The sequence below is a fragment of the Leucopleurus acutus genome (assembly GCF_964270905.1).
Source record: "Leucopleurus acutus genome assembly, chromosome: 17".
NCBI lineage: Eukaryota > Metazoa > Chordata > Mammalia > Artiodactyla > Delphinidae > Leucopleurus > Leucopleurus acutus.
Window position 1 is genome coordinate 45,305,905 of NC_139159.1, and position 25,289 is coordinate 45,331,193.

Genomic DNA, 25,289 nt, shown 5'->3' on the forward strand with positions numbered 1-25,289 from the left:
GGCCTAACCACTGGACTGCCAGGGAATTCCCTCATCAGAACATTTTAAAGACCAAGAAATAAAGATTGCCATCATAGTGTTTATTAATATCAATCTCTCTGGGTCCCACTTTAGATACGTCTAATGAACTAACAAAGCATCAAGTGTTAAAGTGGTTAACAGGAGTTTTGCACCGTGATGTGTATATTAACTAAATGTGTGATCTATTTGTTTTGTCAGCTTATGTTGAATCTTTGTCATGAAGGAAGAGGACTCATTTTTCCCTTCCCACTGCACCCCCGTCGTGGCAGATACACTGTTGTTCATAAAGGGATGCTAGTGGAAATAATGGGTGCTTTCTCCACTTCCTCCCGGCTCCCTTGGCTCTTTTAATAGAGCTTTCTGGAGCCTTGATGAGAGTTCTTAAACAGCTGTAAACTGGTTTTTTACCTGAAGCAAAATAAAAATTAAGCAAAGATCACACTTCTTCATTTGGTCCTAACAAACTCCCCCCCCACCGCCCCCCACCACCAGGGATTTGAACCTGTGCCCCCTGCAGTGGAAGTGCAGAGTCCTAACCGTTGGACCACTAGGGAATTCCCGGTCTAACAAACTTTTAAAGGTTTAGAGTTGCCTTTTTGCAGCTGCAGCTTCCAAGGGAAAATTATTTCTCAGGGACATATGTAGGGGCCAAAAATTGCTTGAGGAAATATAATTTCAAATTATTATTAAAAATAAGCTTGAGTGTTTTTATTAACCTTTGAGCTGCTAAAATTACATAGCTAGTTGGTTCCATGGTGAAGCAATAACGCTTGGTACAGGTAGGTGCTGACATCTTTGTTGACTAACAGTAGAGGGCTTGGGGCTGCCGAAGTGGAGGTGTTATTGGTTGGAAGAAAAGAATCACTTAGGGGGGTTACCTGGGTAAGGCCAGATGGGACACATCAGAGTTTGGCCTTTCCTCAACCTTGCTGGACCAGAGATTGGATCTTGTCAATGCCCTAAAGTTGAATGGCTGATTCACACTGACTAAACTTATAGTACACTGACACATGAAACCAGAATGCCAATTTATTAATATTTGATGGGGAAATCTAATCCTCATGGAAATGAAGACTCCTGTCCGGAGGCCTATGTATTCTTTTCCTGTAGAGGACACTAAATTATGATTGTCAGTGATTTGAGTACTTAATAGCTTTTCTTAAAGACAGCCTGGTGAGGCCAGCTTCAGAAAAGAGATAGCATTCAGTACTAAAAGGAGCAAGTCTCCAGGCCGCGACAGTGTCTTCTTCCAGCTGTGCTGCAAGAGGGGTTTGCTTCTTTGATAGTACTTTTTGCTGTCTGAATTTTGATCTAGCCATAAGTGTCCCCCTTCCCCCCCCCCTTTTTTCTTTTTTTTTTTTGCGGTACGTGGGCCTCTCACTGTCGTGGCCTCTCCCGTTGCGGAGCACAGGCTCCGGACGCGCAGGCTCAGCGGCCATGGCTCACGGGCCCAGCCGCTCCCCGGCACGTGGGATCTTCCCGGACCGGGGCACGAACCCGCGTCCCCTGCATCGGCAGGCGGACTCTCAACCACTGCGCCACCAGGGAAGCCCCCCCTTCCCCCCCTTTTAAGGTGGCATTGGATTCTCTGATAATCTGGTCTTTTCTCTTGTGTTAATATTTAACCTCTGTATTTGCTATGGTATAGATAAAGTGTTGTGAACAGAGGTGCAAAAATGCAGTTTACTTCTCGCTTGTGTTAACAGTTAGGGAGGATTGGCAAGCTTTGTTCCGTGAGGCCATCCAGAGACGACCCAGGCTGGTGGGGCAGTTGTGCCATCCTAAATGTGCTGACTCCTCTGGATGTAGGTGGCTGCTTCCGTTATCCTTGTCTGCGTGGTTGGAGACATCTCATCAGCACCATGTTTGTGTTCTGGCCTGCTAGAAAGGAGAACAGTCACCTGGAGGACAAGCAGCTTCATTTTTTTTGAGGATGTGAAGTGGAAATTGTATGCATTGCTGTCACTCATATCCCAGTAGCCAGAAACAAGACATACGACCTAGCTGCAAGGGAAGCTAGGAGATATTATCTTTAGCTGGGCATTGATATATCCAGATAAGCCTATTACTGTGAAAGAAGGGGAGAACGGATTCCAGGGATTCCAGGGGCATCTACTAATCTGACGTGACACCTAACGGCAGCCTTATTGCTGAGATCCTGTTGCCCAGTGGGCGCCCAATAGTAATTATAGGAGGCTTTAATTCCAGTCTACAAAACAGTACTTGTTGGCTCTCAGTACTTCAGTTTTCCTCTCTAAATTGGAGTTAAAAATTCTAACAATAAACAATTGCAAATATTAAAAAGTATCACAAAACAATTTAAGCAAGTCATAAAATAGTTGCAAATATGGATAAAACTAAGTAGTATTCAAACACAAATGCATTTCTCCCAAGGTGTGCTGCTTAATGGAGTTTTTAATTGATTGTTAAACATTATTTTAAAGATAAAGTGAGGGTACATGGATAGTATTTTCAGTATGAAAACACATAGTCATCTATGTAAGAAGTCAAATGCAGCTTAGCTTATGGATCAGAAAACTGTAACTGTGCTTATGGATAAGGACTTCCCGTCTCAAAGGAAAATCATTGTAGAATATTTATGCCTAGAAGGAATGGCATTGTGTATCCAGTTTCCTTCTTCCTTCCTTCCTTCTTTCCTCCTCCTTTAACAGATTTGAAAACTTCCTGGGTGTTAGGAAATGTGTGAGGTGCTGGCAATGCAATGGTGATTCAAAATAGACTCAATCCTTGCCAACATGGAATCTATGGTCTAGTAAGAAGAAATTACCAGTAATTAATATATATTAATTAGTAATCACAAATAAATATTGGAACGTAATTGTGATAGGTGCTGTGAAGGAGAATGTAAGACATGTGAGGGAGTTGGGGGATGAGTGGCCGTGTTGGGGAGCCTTGCAATCTTTGTCTTCAACTGGAGAAATTAGCCCATTTACGTTAACAGTGGTTAATATATTAGGACTTATATTACTCCTTGTTTCTGTTTTTCTGTCTGTTGTTGCCATCTTTCATATTACCTGAATTTTTTCTTACCCTTTTTTTTTGCCTATCTGCTATTTTTTATTTCTATTATTTTAGTGGTTCGCTCAAGAAATTTTAACATATGTACTTATCAGAGTCTAGACTTAATAATATCTTTGCCTTTCTTTTGAACAAGTCCTTTAACTCTGGTCATTTCTTGTATGTTAGTGTCTTTTTTTTAAAACTCACCCAAGACACTGATCTATACAATCAATGTTTGCTTAGAGTTACCCACATATTTACACCTCTGTCCTCCATCATCTCTCTTTATTTGCAGTCACTCTAATTTTTATTTTAAAAATGGATATTTTAGGGCTTCCCTGGTGGCGCAGTGGTTGAGAGTCCGCCTGCCGATGCAGGGGACACGGGTTCGTGCCCCGGTCCGGGAAGATCCCACATGCCGCGGAGCGACTGGGCCCGTGAGCCATGGCCGCTGAGCCTGTGCGTCCGGAGCCTGTGCTCCGAACGGGAGAGGCCACAACAGTGAGAGGCCCGCGTACAGCAAAAAAAAAAAAAAAAAAAAAAAAAAAAGATATTTTAATACCCCAAATGTGGAAAGTACGCGATCCATCATTTTCTTTTGCACCTCAGACCTGCTGTCTAGGATCACTGTCCTTCTGTTGGACGTACGTATTAAACATTTTCCTTTAGTGAAATCTGTTGGTGGCAAACTCTGACAGTTGTTCTTTGAAAATATCTTTATTTTTATTTATTTTTTAAAAACATAGATCTTATTTATTTATTTTTGGCTACGTTGGGTCTTCATTGCTGCACGCGGGCTTTTCTCTAGTTGCGGTGAGCGGGGGCTACTCTTCGTTGCGGTGCGGCTTCTCATTGCGGTGGCTTCTCTTGTTGCAGAGCACGCGCTCTAGGCGTGCGGGCTTCCGTAGTTGTGACTCGAGGGCTTCAGTAGTTGTGGCTCCCGGGCTCTAGAGCGCAGGTTCAGTAGTTGTGGCGCATGGGCTTAGTTGCTCCACGGCATGTGGGATCTTCCTGGACCAGGGCTCGAACCCACATCCCCTGCATTGGCAGGCGGATTCTTAACCACTGTGCCACCAGGGAAGTCCTGAAAATATCTTTATTTGACTCGAGTTTTTGAAAGATATTTCAATCCTTGGTTGAGAGTTATTGTCTCAACACATTGAAGCTGCTTCCACGTCTCTTGACTTCTGCTTTGCTGTTGAGAGGTCAGTTGTCCGTCTTGCTGACATTTACTTTTTTTTTTTTTTTTTTTTTGCGTTACGCGGCCTCTCACTGTTGTGGCCTCTCCCGTTGCGGAGCACAGGCTCCGGACGCGCAGGCTCAGCGGCCATGGCTCACGGGCCCAGCCGCTCCGCGGCATGTGGGATCTTCCCAGACCGGGGCACGAACCCATGTCTCCTGCATCGGCAGGCAGAGTCTCAACCACTGCGCCACCAGGGAAGCCCGACATTTACTTTTGATTCATTAGGTCTGGAGTTGGTCTTGTGGGTCTGCATTAGTAACACACTGGGGATGATGCTGAAGCTGCAGGTCTACCACACTTTTGGTAGCAGTGGTTTGTGGACTCACACATTTCGGATGCTAATTTCCTTTTCCTAGAATCTTGCCTATGTAGTTAAAACACTGGCTATTTTTATTCCTTCAAAAGGTATTGAACAAAACAAATAACTGAAGGCTTGGTGATAAGTCAAAGTATAGTTACAAGGAACAAACAATTAAAAAAATTTTTTCTTATTTTACATTGGAGTACAGTTGATTAACAATGTTGTGATAGTCTCAGGTGTACAGCAGTGTGATTCAGTTATACATATACATGTATCTATTCTTTTTCAAATTCTTTTCCCATTTAGGTTGTTACATATAATACTGAGCAGAGTTCCCTGTGCTATACAGTAAGTCCTTGTTGGTTATCCATTTTAAATATAGCAATGTGTACATGTCAATCCCAAACTCCGTAAATATCCCTTCCCCTCACCCTTCCCCCTGGTAACCATAAGTTCGTTCTCTAAGTCTGTGAGTCTGTTTCTGTTTTGTAAATAAGTTCATATGTATCATTTCTTTTTAGGTTCCACATACAAGTGATATACTTCTCTTTCTCTGTCTGACTTACTTCACTCAGTATGACAATCTCTAGGTTCATGAATGATGCTGCAAATGGCATTATTTCATTCTTTTTAATGGCTGAGTAATATTCCATTGTATATATGTACCATATCTTCTTTATCCATTCCTCTGTTGATGGACATTTAGGTTGCTTCCATGTCTTGGCTATTGTAAACAGTGCTGCAGTGAACATTGGGGTGCATGTATCCTTTTGGACCATGTTTTTATCTGGATATATGCCCAGGAGTGGGCTTGCAGGATCATATGGTAGCTCTATTTTTAGTTTTTTAAGGAACCTCCATACTGTTCTCCATAGTGGCTGTACCAACTTACATTCCCACCAACAGTGGAGGAGGGGTAGGAGCTGTGCCTTTTCTCCACAGCCTCTCCAGCATTTATTGTTTATGGATTTTTTTTTAAATTTAAAATTTTATTTTGTTTTTTAAAATTTATTTATTTTTGGCTGCTTTGGGTCTTAATTGCTGGCCTGCGGGCTTTTTCTGGTTGCTGCAAGCAGGGGCTACTCTTCCCTGTGGTGCATGGGCTTCTCATTGTGGTGGCTTCTCTTGTTGCGGAGCATGGGCTCTAGGCGCACAGGCTTCAGTAGTTGTGGCATGCAGGCTCAGTAATTGTGGCTCACAGGCTCAGTAGTTGTAGTGCACAGGCTTAGTTGCTCCATGGCATGTGGGATCTACCTGGACCAGGAATCGAACCCATGTCACCTGCATTGGCAGGTGGATTCTTAACCGCTGTACCACCAGGGAAGTCCCTGTTTGTGGATATTTTTATGATAGCCATTTTGACTGGTGTGAGGTGATATCTTGTAGTTTTGATTTGCATTTCTCTAATAATTAGTGATGTTGAACATCTTTTCATGTGCTTTTTGGCCATCTGTATGTCTTCTTTGGAGAAATGTCTGTTTAGATCTTCTGCCCATGTTTTGATTGGGTTGTTTGTTTTGATGATATTAAGCCACATGAGCTGTTGGGAAATTTTGGAGACTAATCCCTTGTTGGTCACATCATTTGCAAATATTTTCTCTCAATCTGTGGGTTGTCTTTTTGTTTTGTTTATGGTTTCCTTTGCTGTGCAAAAGCTTTTGAGTTTAATTAGGTCCCATTTGTTTGTTTTTATTTCCATTACTCTGGGAGACGGATTGAAAAAGATAATTGCTGTGATTTTTGTCAGAGAGTGTTCTGCCTGTATTTTCCTCTAAGAATTTTATAGTGTCCGGTCTCACATTTAGGTCTTTAATACAGTTTGAGCTTATTTTTGTGTATGGTGTTAAAGAATGTTCTAATTTTATTTTTTTACATGTAGTTGTCCAGTTTTCCCAGGACCATTTATTGAAGAGACTGTCTTTCCCCCATTGTACAGTCTTGCCTCCTTTGTTGTAGATTAATTGACCGTAGGTGTGTGTTTATATCTGGGCATTCTGTCCTGTTCCATTGATCTATTTCTGTTTTTGTGCCAGTACCATACTGTTTTGATGACTATAGCTTTGCACTATAGTCTGAAGTCAGGCAGCCTGATTCCTCCAGCTCCATTTTTCTTTCTGTAGATTACTTTGGCTATTTGGGGTCTTTTGTGTCTCCATACAAATTTTAAGATTTTTTATTGTAGTTCTGTGAAAAATGCCATTGGTAATTTGATAGGGATTGCATTGAATCTACAGATCTGTAGATTGCCTTGGGTAGTATAGTCATTTTGACAGTATAGATTCTTCCAGTTCAGGAGCATGATATATCTTCCCATCTGATTGTGTCGTCTTCAGTTTCTTTAAACAGCATCTTATAGTTTTCAGAGTACAGGTCTTTTGTCTTCTTAGGTAGGTTTATTCCTAGGTATTTTCTTTTTGATGCAGTGGTAAATGGGATTGTTTCTTGAATTTCTCTGTATGATCTTTCGTTGTTAGTGTGTAGAAATGCAGCAGATTTCTGTGTATTTATTTTGTAACCTGCAACTTTACCAAATTCATTGATGAGCTCTAGTAGTTTTCTGGTAGCATCTTTAGGGTTTTCTATGTATAGTATTATATCATCTGCCAACAGTGACAGTTTAACTTCTTTTCCAATTTGGAATCCTTGTATTTCTTTTTCTTCTCTGATTGCCGTAGCTAGGACTTACAAAACTATGTTGGATAAAAGTGGCAAGAGTGAACATCCTTGTCTTGAGGAACAAACTTTAAATTAATAACAGAAACACCAGAGAGCTTTTGTGAAAATGTTTAAAAAATTTAGTAAAATTTCAAAAGGTGCTTTCTTTGATTCTTTCGTTATTTACCTGAGAATATTTCTTTGCCTAGTTTTTTCCCCCTACCAGCTGTTTAGAAACTAAATGAAAGTTTCTCAGATAATCTTTTATTTTTTTTTAAATATTTATTTATTTACTTTTGGCTGTGTTGGGTCTTCGTTGCTGCATGTGGGCTTTCTCTAGTTGCAGCGAGTGGGGGCTACTCTTCATTGCGGTGCACAGGCTTCTCATTGTGGTGGCTTCTCTTGTTGTGGAGCACTGGCTCTAGGTGTGTGGGCTTCAGCAGTTGTAGCACACAGGCTCAGTAGTTGCAACTCGCAGGCTCTAGAGCGCAGGCTCAGTAGTTGTGACGCACGGGCTTAGTTGCTCCACAGCATGTGGGATCTTCCTGGACGCGGGCTCGAACCCGTGTCCCCTGCATTGGCAGGCAGATTCTTAACCACTGTGCCATCAGGGAAGTCCCTCTCAGGTAATTTTAATATTTGTTCTAAAGAAAGTATGCAAACAGGAATAGAATCTTAAAGATATTTTTGTATTTACATTAGCGACAGTTAAATCACTAGATAAATCTTTTCATTAGTTTACTTTGAGAATAGCTTAAGAACAATGATCTTCAGAGGCTGTTTACTTTTGAAGTAATCTAATACTGTTTTCTTTTAGCTAAAAGTAACAATATCAGACATTAATGTCACCTTCAAGAATGTTCCATTACCTAGATTCATAGTAATGAATATTTATGGCATACACTTTATGTGTGGAAAGGAGAAATCATTAACAATTCAGCATTATGATTACAAAACATTCGTCTAAGAGTACTTAGATTATATCATTGCATTTTATTTTACTTTGACAAGATTTTTTAAAAACTTAGCTATCAAGTTATACTTTAGCTGCTTTTTATTCTAAACTGCAAGCCATGTGTGCAAACTAAAAGTGTATGTTTTTTCTCTTAATTTCAAAAGTTGTTGTCTTGGGGTGTATTAAATGTATTGCTATTTCGTAAGAAAAAAATTAACTCTAAAGTACAATATAGCAACACTGTTCCTGAGTAGAATGCAAAATTTATATTTTAATGGTTAAGTCTGTTACGGCCTCTTCACTTTCATTAGAAAAGACATTCTGTTTTATGAGTTTCAATTTTGTCTTTGGTGAATAGCTGTAGGAATAAAGTATTCTTTTATGTATTGAAGCTAAACAGGGAATGTTTTAAACAGTCTTCCAAAGCATATTTTTAATGATTATCCAAGTTGTTGGAGTAGGATGGTTACAAATAGGGACTAATAGACCTAATGAATAGAGCATATCAGAACACAAAGAGCATCGTGTTTGTTGCCCTAAAAAATTAATTTAGCCATTTTGCAGTTTATATTTTCTCCTCTGTTTTGGACGCTGGCCTTCTAACCCTCTAGTGCTTGATCCTTCCTTATGCACAGAGTTTAGGTCCCCATAGCCCATTCTAAATTAGGCTCTGGGCTAGGCCTGTCTCTGTATATTCAGAGATGCAGAATGTTCTTTAGGGCATAAAAGGGAACACAGTTGTTCTCCCTGTCCACCCCTCCCCCCCTCCACCAAGTCTCCTAGTGGCTCTTTGAACAGCCTTCTTTCTGGCCTCTGCTAGAGGCCCATCCTTTGCCTTCTGTTCACTGTCCAGACATCTTTCTCATCATTCTGAGAGAATACATACAGTGGTGTCTCAGCCTGAGAGGGAAGATCAGAACCTGACCAAGTCCATTCAGGGAAATCGAGGATGCTTCTGCTGGGGTCGCAAGTCGGTTTCACTCTGCTTGCCAGCTTCCTGTCGCCTTGAGAGTGGCTGGGCTGTCTGGAACACTCCCTTGGAAAGAATTCTGAGCCTGCTGCCAGGGGACTGGTGAGCAGAGTCGCCAGGGCTTGTGAGCCAGGGCTTGTGAACCGGGTGCGGTGGCTTTTGGGGCGGAACCTGGGTTACTGGAAGGAAGGAGCATGTGTGGCATTTGTAATCAAAGGACCCATGACTGAGTGTCAGCTGAAAATGTCATGACCTTGTGTGGGTTTCCCCAAAGTCTGAGAGTCCTCGTCTGTAGAGCGGCGTAACAATAATCGCACCACATAGGGCAGGCAAAACGTCTTCAGTAATATAAGACAGAATGTGTAGTGGTGGTGGTTTCTTGATTTAATCTATCACCCATGAGGGAGACATGCCAAAAGGATGGCACTGTGGCCTGCAAGGTGAATCAGAAGGACCTCATTGAATTTGGGGCGGGGGGGGGGAATCTTTATAATACATTTAAAAAATCTGCCTACTGGGATAGGCAAACACACATGGAGGGCAGGCCTGAGCACCAAAGGCTGAATAAAAAAAGGAGGCTGAGAGGCCAGACGGACAAGCCAACACATGATTATTCGGACAGCCTGCGAGTACTTTTCCTACCTAAAATCAACCTTGTCATAGTCCTTATTGCTGATAATGACAAGATTTTGTCACCCAGGCTCGAAATTTCAGTCTCCTTTGCTTCTTTTTTTATCCTTGCAGCTCGTCACTTCCTGTGTGTCTGATAATTCCACCTCTACGTGGAAAGGCCTTGAGATTCAAACCTTGACTCTTCCACACGTAGGACCTAAGTACCTCTCAAACTAATGCCTGAGATGACAATCTGACAGGGTTGTCATGAGATTTAGAGATGAAGTGGATCAGACCCTCATTACTGCTCAGCCAGACTATTGCAGTACTTTCTAGAATGCTTTCCTGCCTCCGTTTTAGCCTCCCAGCCTTTTCTAGCTTGATCTTCCTAACGAGAGCTCTGATCACTTCATATCCTGCCTCAAAAACCTTCATTAACGTTTTGGATAAAGGCTCAAATTCCTCGCCTGGTTTTGAGGACTTGCTGCCATCTGGCCCTAGCCTGCATTTCTGGTCTCATCCCCTAGCACTTTCCTTTTGTCTACTGTGCTTTAACCAAATCGAACTGCTTGCTGTTTTCAGCGCAGGCCCCTGTCCCAGTGGCTTTACTCATACTTGAAATTGTTCTTCTCTCTTATTTGTTTGTTTGTTTTGGGGGCGGGGGGCACGCCCTGTGGCTTGCAGGATCTTAGTTTCCCAACCGGGGACTGAACCCAGGCCCCAGCAGTGAAAGCGCCAAGTCCTAACCACTGGACCGCCAGGGAATCCCGAAATTGTTCTTTTCTACACCTCTTGGGTTCCCAAACCTTCTCATCTGTCCAGTCCCTGTCCAAGTGCTCCCAGGTCCACTGCACCTCCCTGCGAACTCTGGTCTCAGCCTCAGGCTTCAGTAGTATCTCTCTCTGACTCTCCATTATTCTTTCTGTGAAGTCTCGCTGTGTTTATGGCTTCGTGCTTTGTGTTACTTGGGTGCATGATTTATTTAACCTATTGTGAATCCTGGGAGGCTCTTTCCTAAGCACTTAACAAAGTACCTACTCTAGGAGGCAGCTAGGGGAAGTGTTATGATAAGTAAAGCAGGCAAGGGGGTAATAACAAGTTGACCAGGACTTGACCGGCCCACTGGAACTGGAAGGACAGGAAAGCAGCTGCGTAGCACTGTCTCGGGAGATCTGGGACCAGGTAACTTTCTGATGCCAGCCGAGAGCTTTTATATGGTTCTCGTTGAGGCTTGAAGAGGTAAGGCAACTAATTTGAGTCACTGTTACATGCCAGCTACCCTTCTAGGTGTTTTACATAACGTACTCATTTGAACCCCAAACAGATCACATTCTTTCCTTCCTTAATATTCTCCATTGGCTTCTTGTTGCACTTAGAATAAAACCCAAACTCTGTAACTAGCCCTAAAGGATCCCTAAATCTGGCTTGTATTTCCTAACTGCGTTCACTGCCCTGCCTCACCTAGCCATTTTTCTCTCTTACCCTCTGTACCCCACCCCTTCCTTCATTAAAGCTTCACCCATGAATCCCAAATTTATGTGTTGGTTTTTTTGGGTTTTTTCCTCCAAACCTTAAAAAACAACCCCATTATGATAACAGCAGTAAACACATTGCCTTGTCTGGTGCTTAACTTTTCAAAACACATTCTTAGGTTATTTTATCTCAGTTCAGTACATCATCTTTGGTCTGCCTTCTCCAAAGATAAGAATATAGAGGGAATAGAATGCCAAGAAAACCTGATGATTTGTCAAAGAACTTCTTTGCTAAACCGTCTGCCCGTTGTGGAACTAACTCATACTTTCCTTTAAGCTTCAGATATGTTCTGAAAGCTTTTCTTCAACTACAGCTTTGCTAATCATACTCGCTTTAAAATGTGCTGTGAAGTCGCTTGGCTCTTTGGAGAGAAACAAGAAACTGGCAGTTCTAGTAGCCACTGTGGGGAGGGTGACCGTCAGATAGGCACGTGGGATCTTCCCAGACCGGGGCACGAACCCGTGTCCCCTGCATCGGCAGGTGGACTCCCAACCACTGCGCCACCAGGGAAGCCCCTAGAGTGGGTATTTTGTAAAAGGAATAACCTGACTCCCCATTTGAACCTCTTCTGTAAGTAGGTATTTCCGAATATGATTTTTATAGTAGGAAATGCCTTTAGTTACTGTTGTTAGCAAAAGAATTTTCTCTATATAAAAGATGAAGGTTATTCATCTTTCTCTCAGTTTTGACAAGAGTGAAACGTAGAGCTCTATCACAAGTTTCTCAGCTTAGAACAAAGGAGAAATAACAACCCAGTGTCAGCCGAGCCTCACCAAACTCTAGAAAACCTGCCCCCCACACCTCTAGCCCTGTCACAGTTGGTCCATATGCGTATAAGCAGCCCGGGCAGTTAGGAAGAGTAAAGGAAATAGAAATGCAGCAGTGGAATTGTCAGAATCTCACACTTGGTTGGATGTAAGGGAAAAGGAAGATGGGAAGCCCGAAGACAATCAGGTTTTGAGGAACAACAGGAGATTTAAGAGATTAGGTTTTGGAATTGGTATTCCTGGATCCCAACCCCGTTTCTACAGTTTGTTACTTGCCTGATCTTGGGCAGCGTTCTTAACCCTGAGCCTCAGTTTTCTCATTTACAAAACAGGGATAATTTTGCACCTACTTCATTAGGTTATTGGAGGGCTTAAGAGAGAAATTCCACATAAAGCACTTAGTGCAGTGCCTGAGTGTTTTCCACTTTTATTTATTAATGGTGATGCTGTTTTGTAAGAGAGAGAACAGGAAAGTAGGAGCAGAGGGGGGAGGTGTTAAGGAAGATGGTTTCCGCTTTGATGGGGTGAGTTTGAAGTTCCCGAGAGAAATATATTCAGCAGTTTCTAGGAGACAGAAATGGGGGCCTGGGATAGAAAGCGGCTTGCCTGTGCTCCTGCAGAAGTAAGGGTCTGCCACTAAGTAGCTTTGCACTCATTCTGTGACACTGCTTCCTGGATGGGCTCAAAGTTCTTATTGTTTGAACCTGTGAAAAATGTTTGGTCGCCTGAACAAGCTCGTTAGCATGTGCGTGGCTAGCTGGAGAGTTTTTCCAACCACTGGCGTCAGCGCTGCTGCATGTTTGTTCACTGCTCTAGGGTGCCCGGCCCAGGGGACAGTGAGGTGAAAGCCAACTGCACACCAAGCCGTGTGCCCTTGGCTGCATGAATGGGCTGGCAGTGTCTCTGCCTCAGAAACGTTTGCCTGGCGCTTCCCTGGTGGCACAGTGGTTAAGAATCCACCTGCCAATGCAGGGGACACGGGTTCGAGCCCTGGTCTGGGAAGATCCCACATGCTGCGGAGCAACTAAGCCCGGGCGCCACAACTACTGAGCCTGCGCTCTAGAGCCTGTGTGCCACAACTGCTGAGTCCGCGTGCCACAACTACTAAAGCCCACACTCCTAGAGCTCATGCTCCACAAGAGAAGCCACCGCAATGAGAAGCCCGCGCACCGCAACGAAGAGTAGCCCCCGCTCGCCGCAGCTAGAGAAAGCCTGCGTGCAGCAACGAAGACCCAAAGCAGCCAAAAATAAATAAATAAATAATAATTTTTTTCTTTTTTAAAAAGGAAGTGTTTGCCTGCTCCCTCAGTGGGTGGGGCTTCGTGTTGAAAGGCCACCAGCTGTTGAAGTTAAACTCCATGTGGTCAATGTAATGTTCTATTTTAAGGACCATATACTGGGGTTACTTACATTTTTTTCTTTCTTGCAGATCATCAACGCCGTGGTACTGCTGATTCTGTTGAGTGCCCTGGCCGATCCAGATCGGTATCACTTTTCAAGTTCTGAACTCGGGGGTGACTTTGAGTTCATGGACGATGCCAGTAAGTACATCAGACGACTATTGTAGATATTTTGGTATTTTCAAGGGCAGGGAATCCAGCTGCCAGTTCTTCCTATTAAATTACAAATATTGATTCATGGGCCAGTTTGAACTGATACTTAACTCTCTTCCCATCATTACAAGTCAGAACAACAAATATTTACGTGCTACGTGTATTCTGTCTCTGTTCTAAGTGTAAGAGTCTCATTAAAATCTCTCTTGTCTTTCTTTTTTTCATCTTAATGTTAACTCAGCCATTTTTTAAAATTGTTTCTTTGTCATAATCTTTTTACGCTGGGCCTTTTGGCTAGGAGAGGGAGTCAATGGCAGGAAGGAAGGGTCAAATGATATTACATATCTTATTGTGTCTTCTATTATGTTTCAGTATTTACCATTCTTCCAGGAGGTGATCATTCTCCATTCTAGAAATCCTTTTGATGATTATTTTGTTGCTTTTTCCAGATAAATAGAAATGTACACAGGGATGTGGATGTGGGGTGTGCAGAAAGGAGGCTAGGCCCCCAGCTCTAAGATCATGGAAACCTAAACATCATACAGCTAAAGTCAAGCTGTGTCCATGCTAACTGAAAGGGGCAGAGCTGTGCACAATCCCAAACAAAAGGTCATGCAAATGTATTTTTCATTGGCTTTGCAGAACTTTCAGTGCATTAAAAAAAAAAAAAGTGTCTGGAGCAAAGTGAGTAACGTGGAGAGGGGCTGAAGATGCAGTTTTAGGGAATGACTAGGAGCATTCAACAGACAGGGTGAGACTTGTGAAGTTTATTCTCGGAGTGAGAAAACCATTCAGTGGTTTTTAGTAATTCTGCGGTTATGAACTGATATGTGTTTTCAGAAGATCCCTTTTGTTGCTGAGTAGAGGATACAGTGAGGGGACTGGGTGTGTGAGTACAGAGGCCTGGCGACTGGTTTGGGGGGTGTTTCTCTGCGATCCAGGCTACACTGGGGATGGGGAAGAGGGTGGGTTTGGAGGTGGGATTGACAGAACTTCCTGGTATGGGCAGTGAGGGAAAGGGAGGAATCAAAGATGACTCCTACTTTTCAACTTGAGTATATATGGTCTGCATCCTTACTGGGGTGAGAGAGTCTAGGGTCAGGAGATGGGAACACACCTTGGAGAAGACTCGACTGATTTTTTTTTTAAATTAATTTACTTATTTTTATATTTATTTTTGGCTGTGTTGGGTCTTCATTTCTGTGCGAGGGCTTTCTCTAGTTGCGGCAAGCGGGGGCCACTCTTCATGGCGGTGCGCGGGCCTCTCACTGTCGCGGCCTCTCTTGTTGCAGAGCACAGGCTTCAGACACGCAGGCTCAGTAGTTGTGGCTCACGGGCCTAGTTGCTCCGCGGCATGTGGGATCTTCCCAGACCGGGGCTCGAACCTGTGTCCCCTGCATTGGCAGGCAGATTCTCAACCACTGCGCCACCAGGGAAGCCCCTCGATTGATTTAAGTGGCTTAGCATAGTTGCTAGGAGTGTGGCTCTGAGGCCGGAGACCGTAGTTTGAAACCTGACCCTGCCATGTGTGAAATGTGATAACATTGGGCTAGTTACGGACGTTTGTGTGGCTTAGTTTCCCCCTCTGAATACAGGGGTGATCGTAGTTATCTACCTCGTGGGATTGTTGTGATTAAATATGTTAGTGTACGAAAAATGCTTCGAATGGGGTGTGGCCCATAATAAGGGCTCAGTGTATTTCACTGTTTTACTCACTGTTCTTAGATATATTAAAGTGGAGAGATTAAAAAGGTAGTTTGATATGTGAACCAGACATCTGGGCGGAGGTAAACTTGAGGACATAAGCTTCAAAATGGTATTTACGTTAGGGAGATAGTAAAGAGACTTTTCCTGAAGGAGCCCTGACATGAGAGGCCAGGAGGAGGAGCCTGAGAAGAGCTGGAAGTGAAGTAAATGCAAAGCCGGGAGATGCTTTGTGTCCATCACCTCCTACCACCATTGCTTCTAGTAGATACCAAGGCATTGTATCATCCTGGGGTTCGGGACCTTGTCAGACTGAGACATGACTTCTGCTGTAACATTGCTCATTCTCTCTGTTCTCAGTAACCCTGTTACCCTGATGAATTCCTCCAGAAAGATAATGAATTCCATTAATATTAAATTAATATCTCTCTGCCTTCCTTCCCCTGAGTTAAAAGACTATATAACCTCTAAATACAACGTTTGATTGACGTTTAAAAATAAGTTACCTTTCACTGTTTCCAGTAGCAGGATTCCCTTTCTAAGTAATTGAGGTTAGCAAAGAAGTTTTAAATGATTCAGATACAGTTGTGTCTGAATCAAATAGTCACACTGCCTGCCTTTTTCTAATTGCCAGAGATTAAGCTGGGTGGTGAACTGTCTGACAGTATGGGCTTAATTTACCTGACCTCGGAGGCTTACTGGTACTCAAGACCTTACAGTAGTAATTGTTTTGTAATGACCTGGATATTAATTCCAGTGCATTTGCAGTTTCTCTGATATTTCATATATTTGAAAGAAGTGAATGAATAGTTTGTAATTACTTTTAGGACTACCTATTGATCATTTAAATTGCATGGTTAAAAAGATACAGAAGGATGAATATTCATTCGTGTGAGTGAATCTTTTTTTAACTTTCTTCTTACATTTTCCTTTCATATGTTTTGATCTCTCTCTCTCTCTCTTTTTTTTTTTTTGCGGTACGCGGGCCTCTCACTGTTGTGGCCTCTCCCGTCGCGGAGCACAGGCTCCGGACGCACAGGCTCAGCGGCCATGGCTCACGGGCCCAGCCGCGCTGCGGCATGTGGGATCTTCCCGGACCGGGGCACGAACCCGTGTCCCCTGCATCGGCAGGCGGACTCTCAACCACTGCACCACCAGGGAAGCCCTTTGATCTCTTTTTAAAAAAGAACTTTGTAGGTCAAACATCATCATGGCTGACAAACATTTCTATATTTAACATACATGAGGATACAACTAAATAGTCCTTGAAATGGGTACAATCAATTGCTTTGAATTGTGCTTGAAAGTTATGGTATATAACAATTTTTTTGTTTTGTTTTGTTTTTTGCGGCTTGCGGGATTTTAGTTCCCTGACCAGGGATAGAACCCGTGCCCTCGGCAGTGAAAGCGCTGAGCCCTAACCACTGGACATCCAGGGAATTCCCGGTGTATAGAAATTTTAAGTTGATATCTTTTTGGAATGGTGGTAGTCATCTCAAGGTTTTATCCAGAAGGACAGAGCAGGACTGTATCTCACTTTTCCATGTGATCTTTTCCTAAAATGATCTGGTAGAAGAAAGTCAGATCCCTATGATTTATATTAAAATGGGGCATATAGGAGAATCCACTGGGATAAAGAAAAAAATATAAGGAGTTCTCTTTTTAAAAACACCTATCTCTTCAACATTTGTATTTTTACGTAATTTATATACAAAAAATTGTAATATATATTTATAATTTACAAATAAACATATTTATGTAATCAGAAATTGACTATGCTAGGAAAGACTGGGAACTGTCATAGATGGGAGGAAACAAAGGAGATACAACTACATGCAGTACAAGACCCTGGATTAGATTCTGGAACGGAAAAAGGACGTGAGGGGGCAAAGAGAAACAGGTAAAATTCAAATAAGTAGACTTCATGCAATTTTATTTGTGAAATTCTAATGGACTGGCAAGGAACTGTAACAGGAAGTGTCAGAGCCAAACATAATGCCAAACAGATCATCCAAATTAATTTCTGATTCATTTTGTAGCAAAATTGTCATTCAGGGGCTTCCCTGGTGGCACAGTGGTTGAGAATCCGCCTGCCAATGCAGGAGACACGGGTTCGAGCCCTGGTCTGGGAAGATCCCACGTGCCGTGGAGCAACTGGGCCCGTGAGCCACAATTACTGAGCCTGTGCGTCTGGAGCCTGTGCTCCGCAACAAGAGAGGCCGCGATGGTGAGAGGCCTGCGCACCGCGATGAAGGGCGGCCCCCGCTTGCCACAACTAGAGAAGGCCCTCGCACAGAAACGAAGACCCAACACAGCCATAAATAAATAAATAAATACATTTGGGAAAAGAAAAAAAGTTAAAAAAAAAATTGTCATTCAAGCCAAACTTACTTTATTCACCTGCCCTGGGGAGGAAATGGCCATAAAAATAATGAAGAATTTGTTTACTGTATATAGGAACCTGGTTTAGGATAAAAACACTACTGCATTTATTGGAGAAATGATGGTCTTTATAGTCAGTGGTTCTGGGTGAAATCAAGAAGAGAAAAACAGATAACTTCATCAGAGAAGGTATCCATATGACCAATAAGCACATGAAAATATTCTCCACATTATTAGTTGTAGAAGAAATGCAAATTACAAGCACAGTAGTGAATCACTCCACCCCTTCAAAACGGCAACATGAACAGAACTGACAGTGCCACCTGTTGATACGGCTTTGGAGCCACTGGATTTCTCACGCTACAGCTGGGAGTGTAAATCGTTCAACCACTTTGGGAAAACCAAAGCTATATAGATATACATCCACCCTATGGCCCAGCAGTTTCACTCCTAGGTATGTACCCTACAGTAAATGAATGCTTGTGTCCATCATTAGCCATGTATAAAAATGGCCACGGTCGCTTTATTCATAATAGCCAAAAACTGGAAACAGTCCAGATTTCCACCAGTGGTAGAATGGACAGAAGCGAAGAGATGAAACAATCCAAACAGAATGGGTGCTGGAGATTCATTATACCTCTGTGTATGTTTGAAAGTTTTGTAATACAAACTAAGAAACAGAAGGGAAAAGGAGATCGGCTGAGGCTTTCCATATGGCTCTCGGCACCACATTGGGAAAGGCCCAGGCTGCCTACCTGCTGTCTGTTCACATACCCTCAAACCAGCGGGGCACTTGGTCTGCAGAGCTTGTCCACTTGTGCGTGACATGCCAATGTCTTGAGGAAATAGACATACATATGCGACAGCCGGGAGAGCGGAGCCACAGGACCATCCTGGCCCTTTATTTTCATCCCTGTACCCTCCCATCCTTCCATCCTGTCATCTCTTTAGCTTTTTTCTTTTTAAAAAAATATTTATTTATTTGGTTGCACCAGGTCTTGGTCGTGGCATGTGGGCTCTTTTAGTTGCGGCAGGCGGGATCTAGTTCCCTGACCAGGGATCGAACCCGGGCCCCCTGCATTGGGAGCACAGAGTCTTAATCACTGGACCACCAGGGAAGTCCCATCTCTTTATCTTTTAAGTCACATGGCTCAAAAGGTTACATATTCTACACCTTGACAACATCTTATTTTTTTACAAGGATAATTAAATGAATATTTATTTTCAAGATCTTTTTACAAAGATGGAGGTGTAAGAAGACCACTAGGGACGGTGAAGTAATTTGCTTAATCAAGACCAGCTGTTACCATCCCTAGATCTGAAAGAGAGATGGGAGGCAGTGGCTACTGGAGCTGGGAATGAGCGTCATACAGAGTTGAACTCCTTATAAGGAGCAGTGCTACCTTTTTGGTCCGGGGCCAACCGAGGCAGCCTCACAGCAGGGGCCAGCCTCTTCCTCTCTCTGATCCCTTGTCTGGACTCCACATTGAGTGAACTCAACTAACACCACAGGGTAAGGGAGCCCTGTTGATGGCTCATACCTGTGTGCCTGCTAGGGCAGATAACTGGATGGTGAGAGTGGGTTTGGAAAGACAAATGGAAGACATCTGGTAGAATCATTCACCTCCTTATCCAGTGTTCCACTTAACTAAACTTGGTGGACATTTCCCCACTTAGCCTACAAGAAAACCATTTTAAAAAAAAACACTTTACTAAGTGACTTTTTAAAAATTAGATACATTAAGCCTGTAGAATTCCTTATTTGTTTGAGTTTGCCAGCGACTGAGCAGGAACTAAACTAGCACAGGTGTCCAGTGCTGCTTCTCTGATGATGCATTTTGTTGTTGTTTGCATTTCAGTGGTTTTGAAATTAGGATGTGATTTACAATTTAACATAGATTTAGTATTAGTATTTTTTTTTTTTTTTTTGCGGTACGCGGGCCTCTCACTGTTGTGGGCTCTCCCGTTGCGGAGCACAGGCTCCGGATGCGCAGGCCCAGCAGCCATGGCTCATGGGCCCAGCCGCTCCGCGGCATGTGGGATCTTCCCGGACCGGGGCACGAACCCGCGTCCCCTGCATTGGCAGGTGGACTCTCAACCACTGTGCCACTAGGGAAGCCCAGGATCATTTTTTTTTTACTTCAAATCTTTATTTTGAAAAAATTCAAACCTTTCAGAAAAGTTTGCTATACAGTGAACACCTATCTTGCTGTTTTCATTAATAATAATTTGGAGTTCCTCATTCTTTATAGGATTACCTCTTATTAAATATTGATTAAGTGTAAAACAATGTTTATAAAATAAGCTGAGTAATTGTAAGTACTTGTGCACCCACAACTTGATTTGAGGAATTGAATTTTACCTTAACTTTCGAAAGAGCCCCTCTGATCTTGGAGATAGCTGCCACTCTTCTGAACTGTTTATCATTCTTTTGCTTTTCTGTATAAACTTACCACGTATATTTGTATCACTCAGTGATCTATTGTTTAAGTTTCACGTGGTTGAACTTTATATTGTGGATTCACACAGTACGCCTTCTTCTGAGACTTGCTTTTTCAACTTTACTGTGTTAATGAAAAAATTATTCAGATGCTTGATAAAGATGATAAGGAAGACTTTATTCAAGATTGGCTACTGTAGTGGGGGCCTTGCAGTAGGGGAGAAAAATCGAGCTCAATTCCCCCTCCAAAAAGGACAGGTGGGATTTATAGCCAAGGAGCAGGGTAGAGGTCAGCAAATGGAAAATCACTAAGAGGAAACATCAAGGCTGGGGGATTCTTGCTAGATAACTCAACAGGATTCTTGCTAAAGGCAGACCAGGGTGATATGCTATTGAGGGTGAAAAATAAGGAATTTGACCGGATATCAGAGTCATTGGATACCAAGAGTGAGGTATACTAACTCCGTAGGATTCTTGCCAAAACTTGACTAAGTGGGCCAAGGATAGAGCCTAAGGTGTTTGGTCAGAAGAGAGAGTCTTTGTTATGTGTCTGCGTCTAATTGGGAAAACCTGTCTGCTTCCAGCACCCAGTTGTAAGGGAATCTGGGAAATTTAGATTTTAGCTTTCTAGCCTCTGCAGAATAGGAAGGCACTTCAGAAGGTGGGAATGAGAGCTTGGTGCCAGTTCACCACCTCTCCTGCAAATACGTGTAGTATATGGTAGGACTAACCTACCTTCTTCTTCAGAACTCTGCTTGAGCACCACATGTCCAGTTGTCAGGAAATACTGCTGTATATCTCTGACTGTTAAATTTGTTGATTAGCTGAGGGAGAAGCAACATCTTTACATGTTGTATTTTGGACATCTTTTTTTTTGAAAAACGACTTTATTGCACTATACTTTGTATGCTGTAAAACCTACCTATTTAAAATGTACAACTTCATGATTTTTAGTAAGTTTATAGAGATGTGAAATCTTTAAAAAGTCTAATTAAAACTTACGCCTTTCCAATTGTGCAAGTCTTCTTTAGTGTCCAGCAGTAATGTTTCCAGAATTGTTCCAAATAGATCATGAATATTTTTTATTAAATTTATTTTATTTCCTTCTCTTAAGGTCTAGTCACACATCTTGGTTCTCCAGTGACCATAATTACAAAAAATGTAAATACTCCTTATTGGTTTTTCTGTTTCTGTTTTTAAATTTATTTATGTATGTATGTATGTATGTATGTATGTTTGGCTGCGTTGGGTCTTCGTTGCTGCACGTGGGCTTTCTCTTGTTGCAGCGAGCAGGGGCTACTCTTCCTTGAGGTGTGCGGGCTTCTCATTGCAGTGTCTTCTCTTGTTGCAGAGCACGGGCTCTAGGTGCGTGGGCTTCAGTTGTTGTGGTGTGCGGGCTTCAGTAGATGTGGCACACGGGCTCAGTAGTTGTGGTTCGCAGGTTCTAGAGCACAGGCTCAGTAGTTGTGGCGCACGGGCTTAGTTGCTCCACGGCATGTGGGATCTTCCCGGACCAGGGCTTGAACACGTGTCCCCTGCATTGGCAGGTGGATTCTTAACCACTGCGCCAAGAGGGAAGTCCAGGTTTTTCTGTTTTTATATAAGCAACCTTTATGAGACTTAATTATGTCAGTATAAATTTCTCAATATGAGAGTAGCTGGCAGGAGCTAATTTCCTTATCTTAGAAAGTGAGGAGTTAACAGAGATTCTCTGAACTTGACATTTTCCGTATATTACTTAACTAACTAATCCTTTGTAACTTATAGTTTAAATCTTAACACCTGACAACATGTATGAACCTTGAAAATATTATTCTAAATGAGATAAGCCAGACACAGAAGGCTGCATATTGTATGATTCCATTTATATGACATGTACAGTATAGGCAGATCTAAAGAGATAGAAAGTACCTTAATGGTTGCCAGGGGCTGGAGGGTGGGGGGGAATGGGGAGTGACTTCTAAGTGTATAGAGGGTTTTTTTTTTGGGAGAATGAAAATATTCTGGAATTAGTGGTTATGGCTGTGCAACTTTGTGACTAAAAAACCCACTGAATTATATATATGCATTTTCAAAGGGTGCATTTTATAGAATGTGAATTATATCTTAATACAGAAAATTTATGAGGGGAAAAAAAGACCCAGCCCAAATAACCATATCCTCCCATAAATTCTTTTTTGTTTCTCTTGGCTGAAAATATTGTCCCCTCTGAACTCCCCTAGCTTGTCATCTGTTATCTGCTATTGAATTCTTCCATCCCTTCCTAGTAGATGCTAAGCATCTGAGAGCAAAGATTATGTCCTCTTAATCTCTGCAGCCTCACATTTTTATCCCATGTTACACACCTATTTAGTATGCATGAAATAAATTTGGGGTTGAAGAATAAAGTTGTAAATTAGCAAGTTACAAGAAACCCCTCTTCTATCTGAATTTACTTCAATAAAAAGTTATAAGCAATTGCCTCACAAACAACAAACAGTATATTAGAGCTTTGCTTCTGTTTTAGGGGAATAAAATTAGTGCCTTGTGCTTGTTCTTCCCCAAGCTTTCAACTTCAGGACGTGAGGCCCCATAGGAGGGGCTTGCCTGGGTTTTGTGTTTAGCCCCGCAGGCGTTGAGGGCTTTTGTATTTTGAGCTCTCAGTAGCTCATATTGTTGCTGTGAGTTCACCTGAAAATAGTTCTCCTCTAGACTGAGTGGTGAAACTATACCCCAAATACTGTTTGTTTTCATGAGCCAAAAACATGGCCGAAAATTGAGCCATAAGAATGACTCGTGACTAGGCAAGTATGATGTGAGAGCATAAATCAGGCGCTAGTTATCTATCTAGCTACCAGTTTTATGGGAAGGACACAAACCCAAGAAGTGTTAAGGAAGAGGAGAATTAGAAATAGATTTTTTTTTTTTTTTTTTGGGCTACGGACATGCAGGCTCAGCGGCCATGGCTCACGGGCCCAGCCGCTCCGCGGCATGTGGGGTCCTCCCGGACCGGGGCACGAACCCGTGTCCCCTGATCGGCAGGCGGACTCTCAACCACTGCGCCACCAGGGAAGCCCCAGAAATAGATTATTTTAACAAAGGCATTTCAGGGAACTCCTTTATATGCCTATTCTATTTCAATGATTAATTGACTAAGTATCAGGAAATGCTTTCTAATTATGCCTTTGTGGCCTGTGGTGTAGCTTTTCTTTGGAACCTTTTCAAATTAGAACTGAGTCATTAAGCCAGGAATTTAATTTAGGAAACAACTTGCCCACAGTGTGCTCTGACTTTGGTTGGTGGAGCTGCTGTGCAAAGAATAAGTAAAGGATATTCCTGTCACTGACCAGTACTTTACCGATTGTAAACGTTCCTATATTGTTAGTAGGACCAGTTACTCATTTGCCTGTTGACATAATTAGAAAAGAAATGAATTTTCATTCCTCAGAGTAACTCTCATGTTCACCATGGTATGCCGCACACTACTTCAGAGGAGCTGACTTGTGCTCTAGGTTGCTAGGAGATACAAGGTTCATTAACCTGTTTTATCTTCTCTGCTCTGTGTTTTTATTTGATTTACGCTTTGATCCTACCTAAGCTATTTGACATGCTTGTGATATATTCAGTCTGTTCAGTGTGGTTGGTGTAGTCATTTATAGGACTAGAATTTTGAAAATTTCCTCATCTCAAATTAACATTTTTTCTGTGGTATCTCATTGTGAGTGCTGATAGGATACTTTATGACTTTCATTTTATTTGTGCCTTTTAAATTTCTCCTGAGATTTATATTCTTTGAAAAAGATGGAAATTTAAAAAATTTTAATGATTATGTGAGATTTTGTTCTGGAGTGGTTTTCTTTTTTTTCCAGAATAGGACATAAAATTATTCAAGATTTTAGTGTTTTATTCTGTATTAATATTTTATATTAATAAAGGTTTTATTGATATGCCTAATATTAATATAAAAGATAATTTATATAAATTTTATTATAACAAATATTAATGTAACCATTATATTTATTTTTTCTTTTTAAAAATATTGATTTATTTATTTTTGCTGCGTTGGGTCTTCGTTTCTGTGTGAGGGCTTTCTCTAGTTGCGGCAAGTGGGGACCACTCTTTATCGCAGTGCGCGGGCCTCTCACTGTCGCGGCCTCTCTTGTTGTGGAGCACAGGCTCCAGATGCTCAGGCTTAGTAATTGTGGCTCACGGGCCCAGTTGCTCCGCGGCATGTGGGATCCTCCCAGACCAGGGCTCGAACCCGTGTCCCCTGCATCGGCAGGCAGACTCTCAACCACTGTGCCACCAGGGAAGCCCTATATTTTTATTTTTAAATAAAGCCTTAGAATTTTTTGTTTGCTTGTTTCTCTCTCTGTCTATTTCTCTTAAGATCTATGAGGGAGTCAAAGAGTATCCTCTAATGGGCTAGCTTTTATAAAACTCATTTTTTCTCATTATAAAATAGGCTTGTACAGAATTTGGAAACCGTCAAAGTAAGACAAAGAAAATAATAAATTTCTGCCTGAGTTCAATCAAGTTTTAGAGATTACTACAAGTTCTGATAGGCTTTGCACATAATAAAGAATGTCCACTCCTTTTAGGGAGGCTCTCTGGTTTCCCAGGACTTTGACCTCCACTACTGCATTTGCTTTACCTCCTTCGCAGCTGGGTAGCATGGTGGCTAAGAGCATTACCTCTGGAGTTAAACTTCTGGGGTAGAATAGCTCATCCACCACTTGCCAGCTGGGCAACCTTGGGCAGGTTACTTGCCCGGCAAAAATACTATGAGGCATACGTGAAATGTCCTTGTTGGTACCTCTTCCCTCATAATAAGGGAAGGTGAGTTCATTTAGCATTAAAATTATAAAGTAAACTATAAAATATATATGTATCCTGAGAGAAATCATGCTCTTGTAAGTACTGACTAGTATTAATTATCTCTTGATTCTCTTATAACCTTCTTTTTTTTTTGAGAGTCAAATTTTTACTCCTTTAGTAAAAGTCATCAGCTTTATTTTAAATGTACTGCATTAAGTCTAGAGACCATTTTAAGGAAGCTTCATTTTTTTTAAGGTGCCAAATGGTCTTTGTTGATATATATACATCTGACACAGAAAGTACTTTGACCTTATGATTCTGTTTGTAAACCTGCT

At 42.1% G+C, this 25,289-nt stretch overlaps 1 protein-coding gene across 2 annotated transcripts in view; it reads left to right on the plus strand.

The window, feature by feature from the left end:
* Nucleotides 1–25,289, plus strand: part of LAPTM4B (lysosomal protein transmembrane 4 beta) — a 70,371-nt gene that overhangs the window by 7,985 nt on the left and 37,097 nt on the right. For both annotated transcript variants that reach the window (XM_082858707.1, XM_082858708.1), the window contains exon 2: nt 13,508–13,619. In XM_082858707.1, the coding sequence (XP_082714833.1) occupies nt 13,508–13,619 (112 nt within the window). The remainder of the gene's footprint in view (nt 1–13,507; nt 13,620–25,289) is intronic.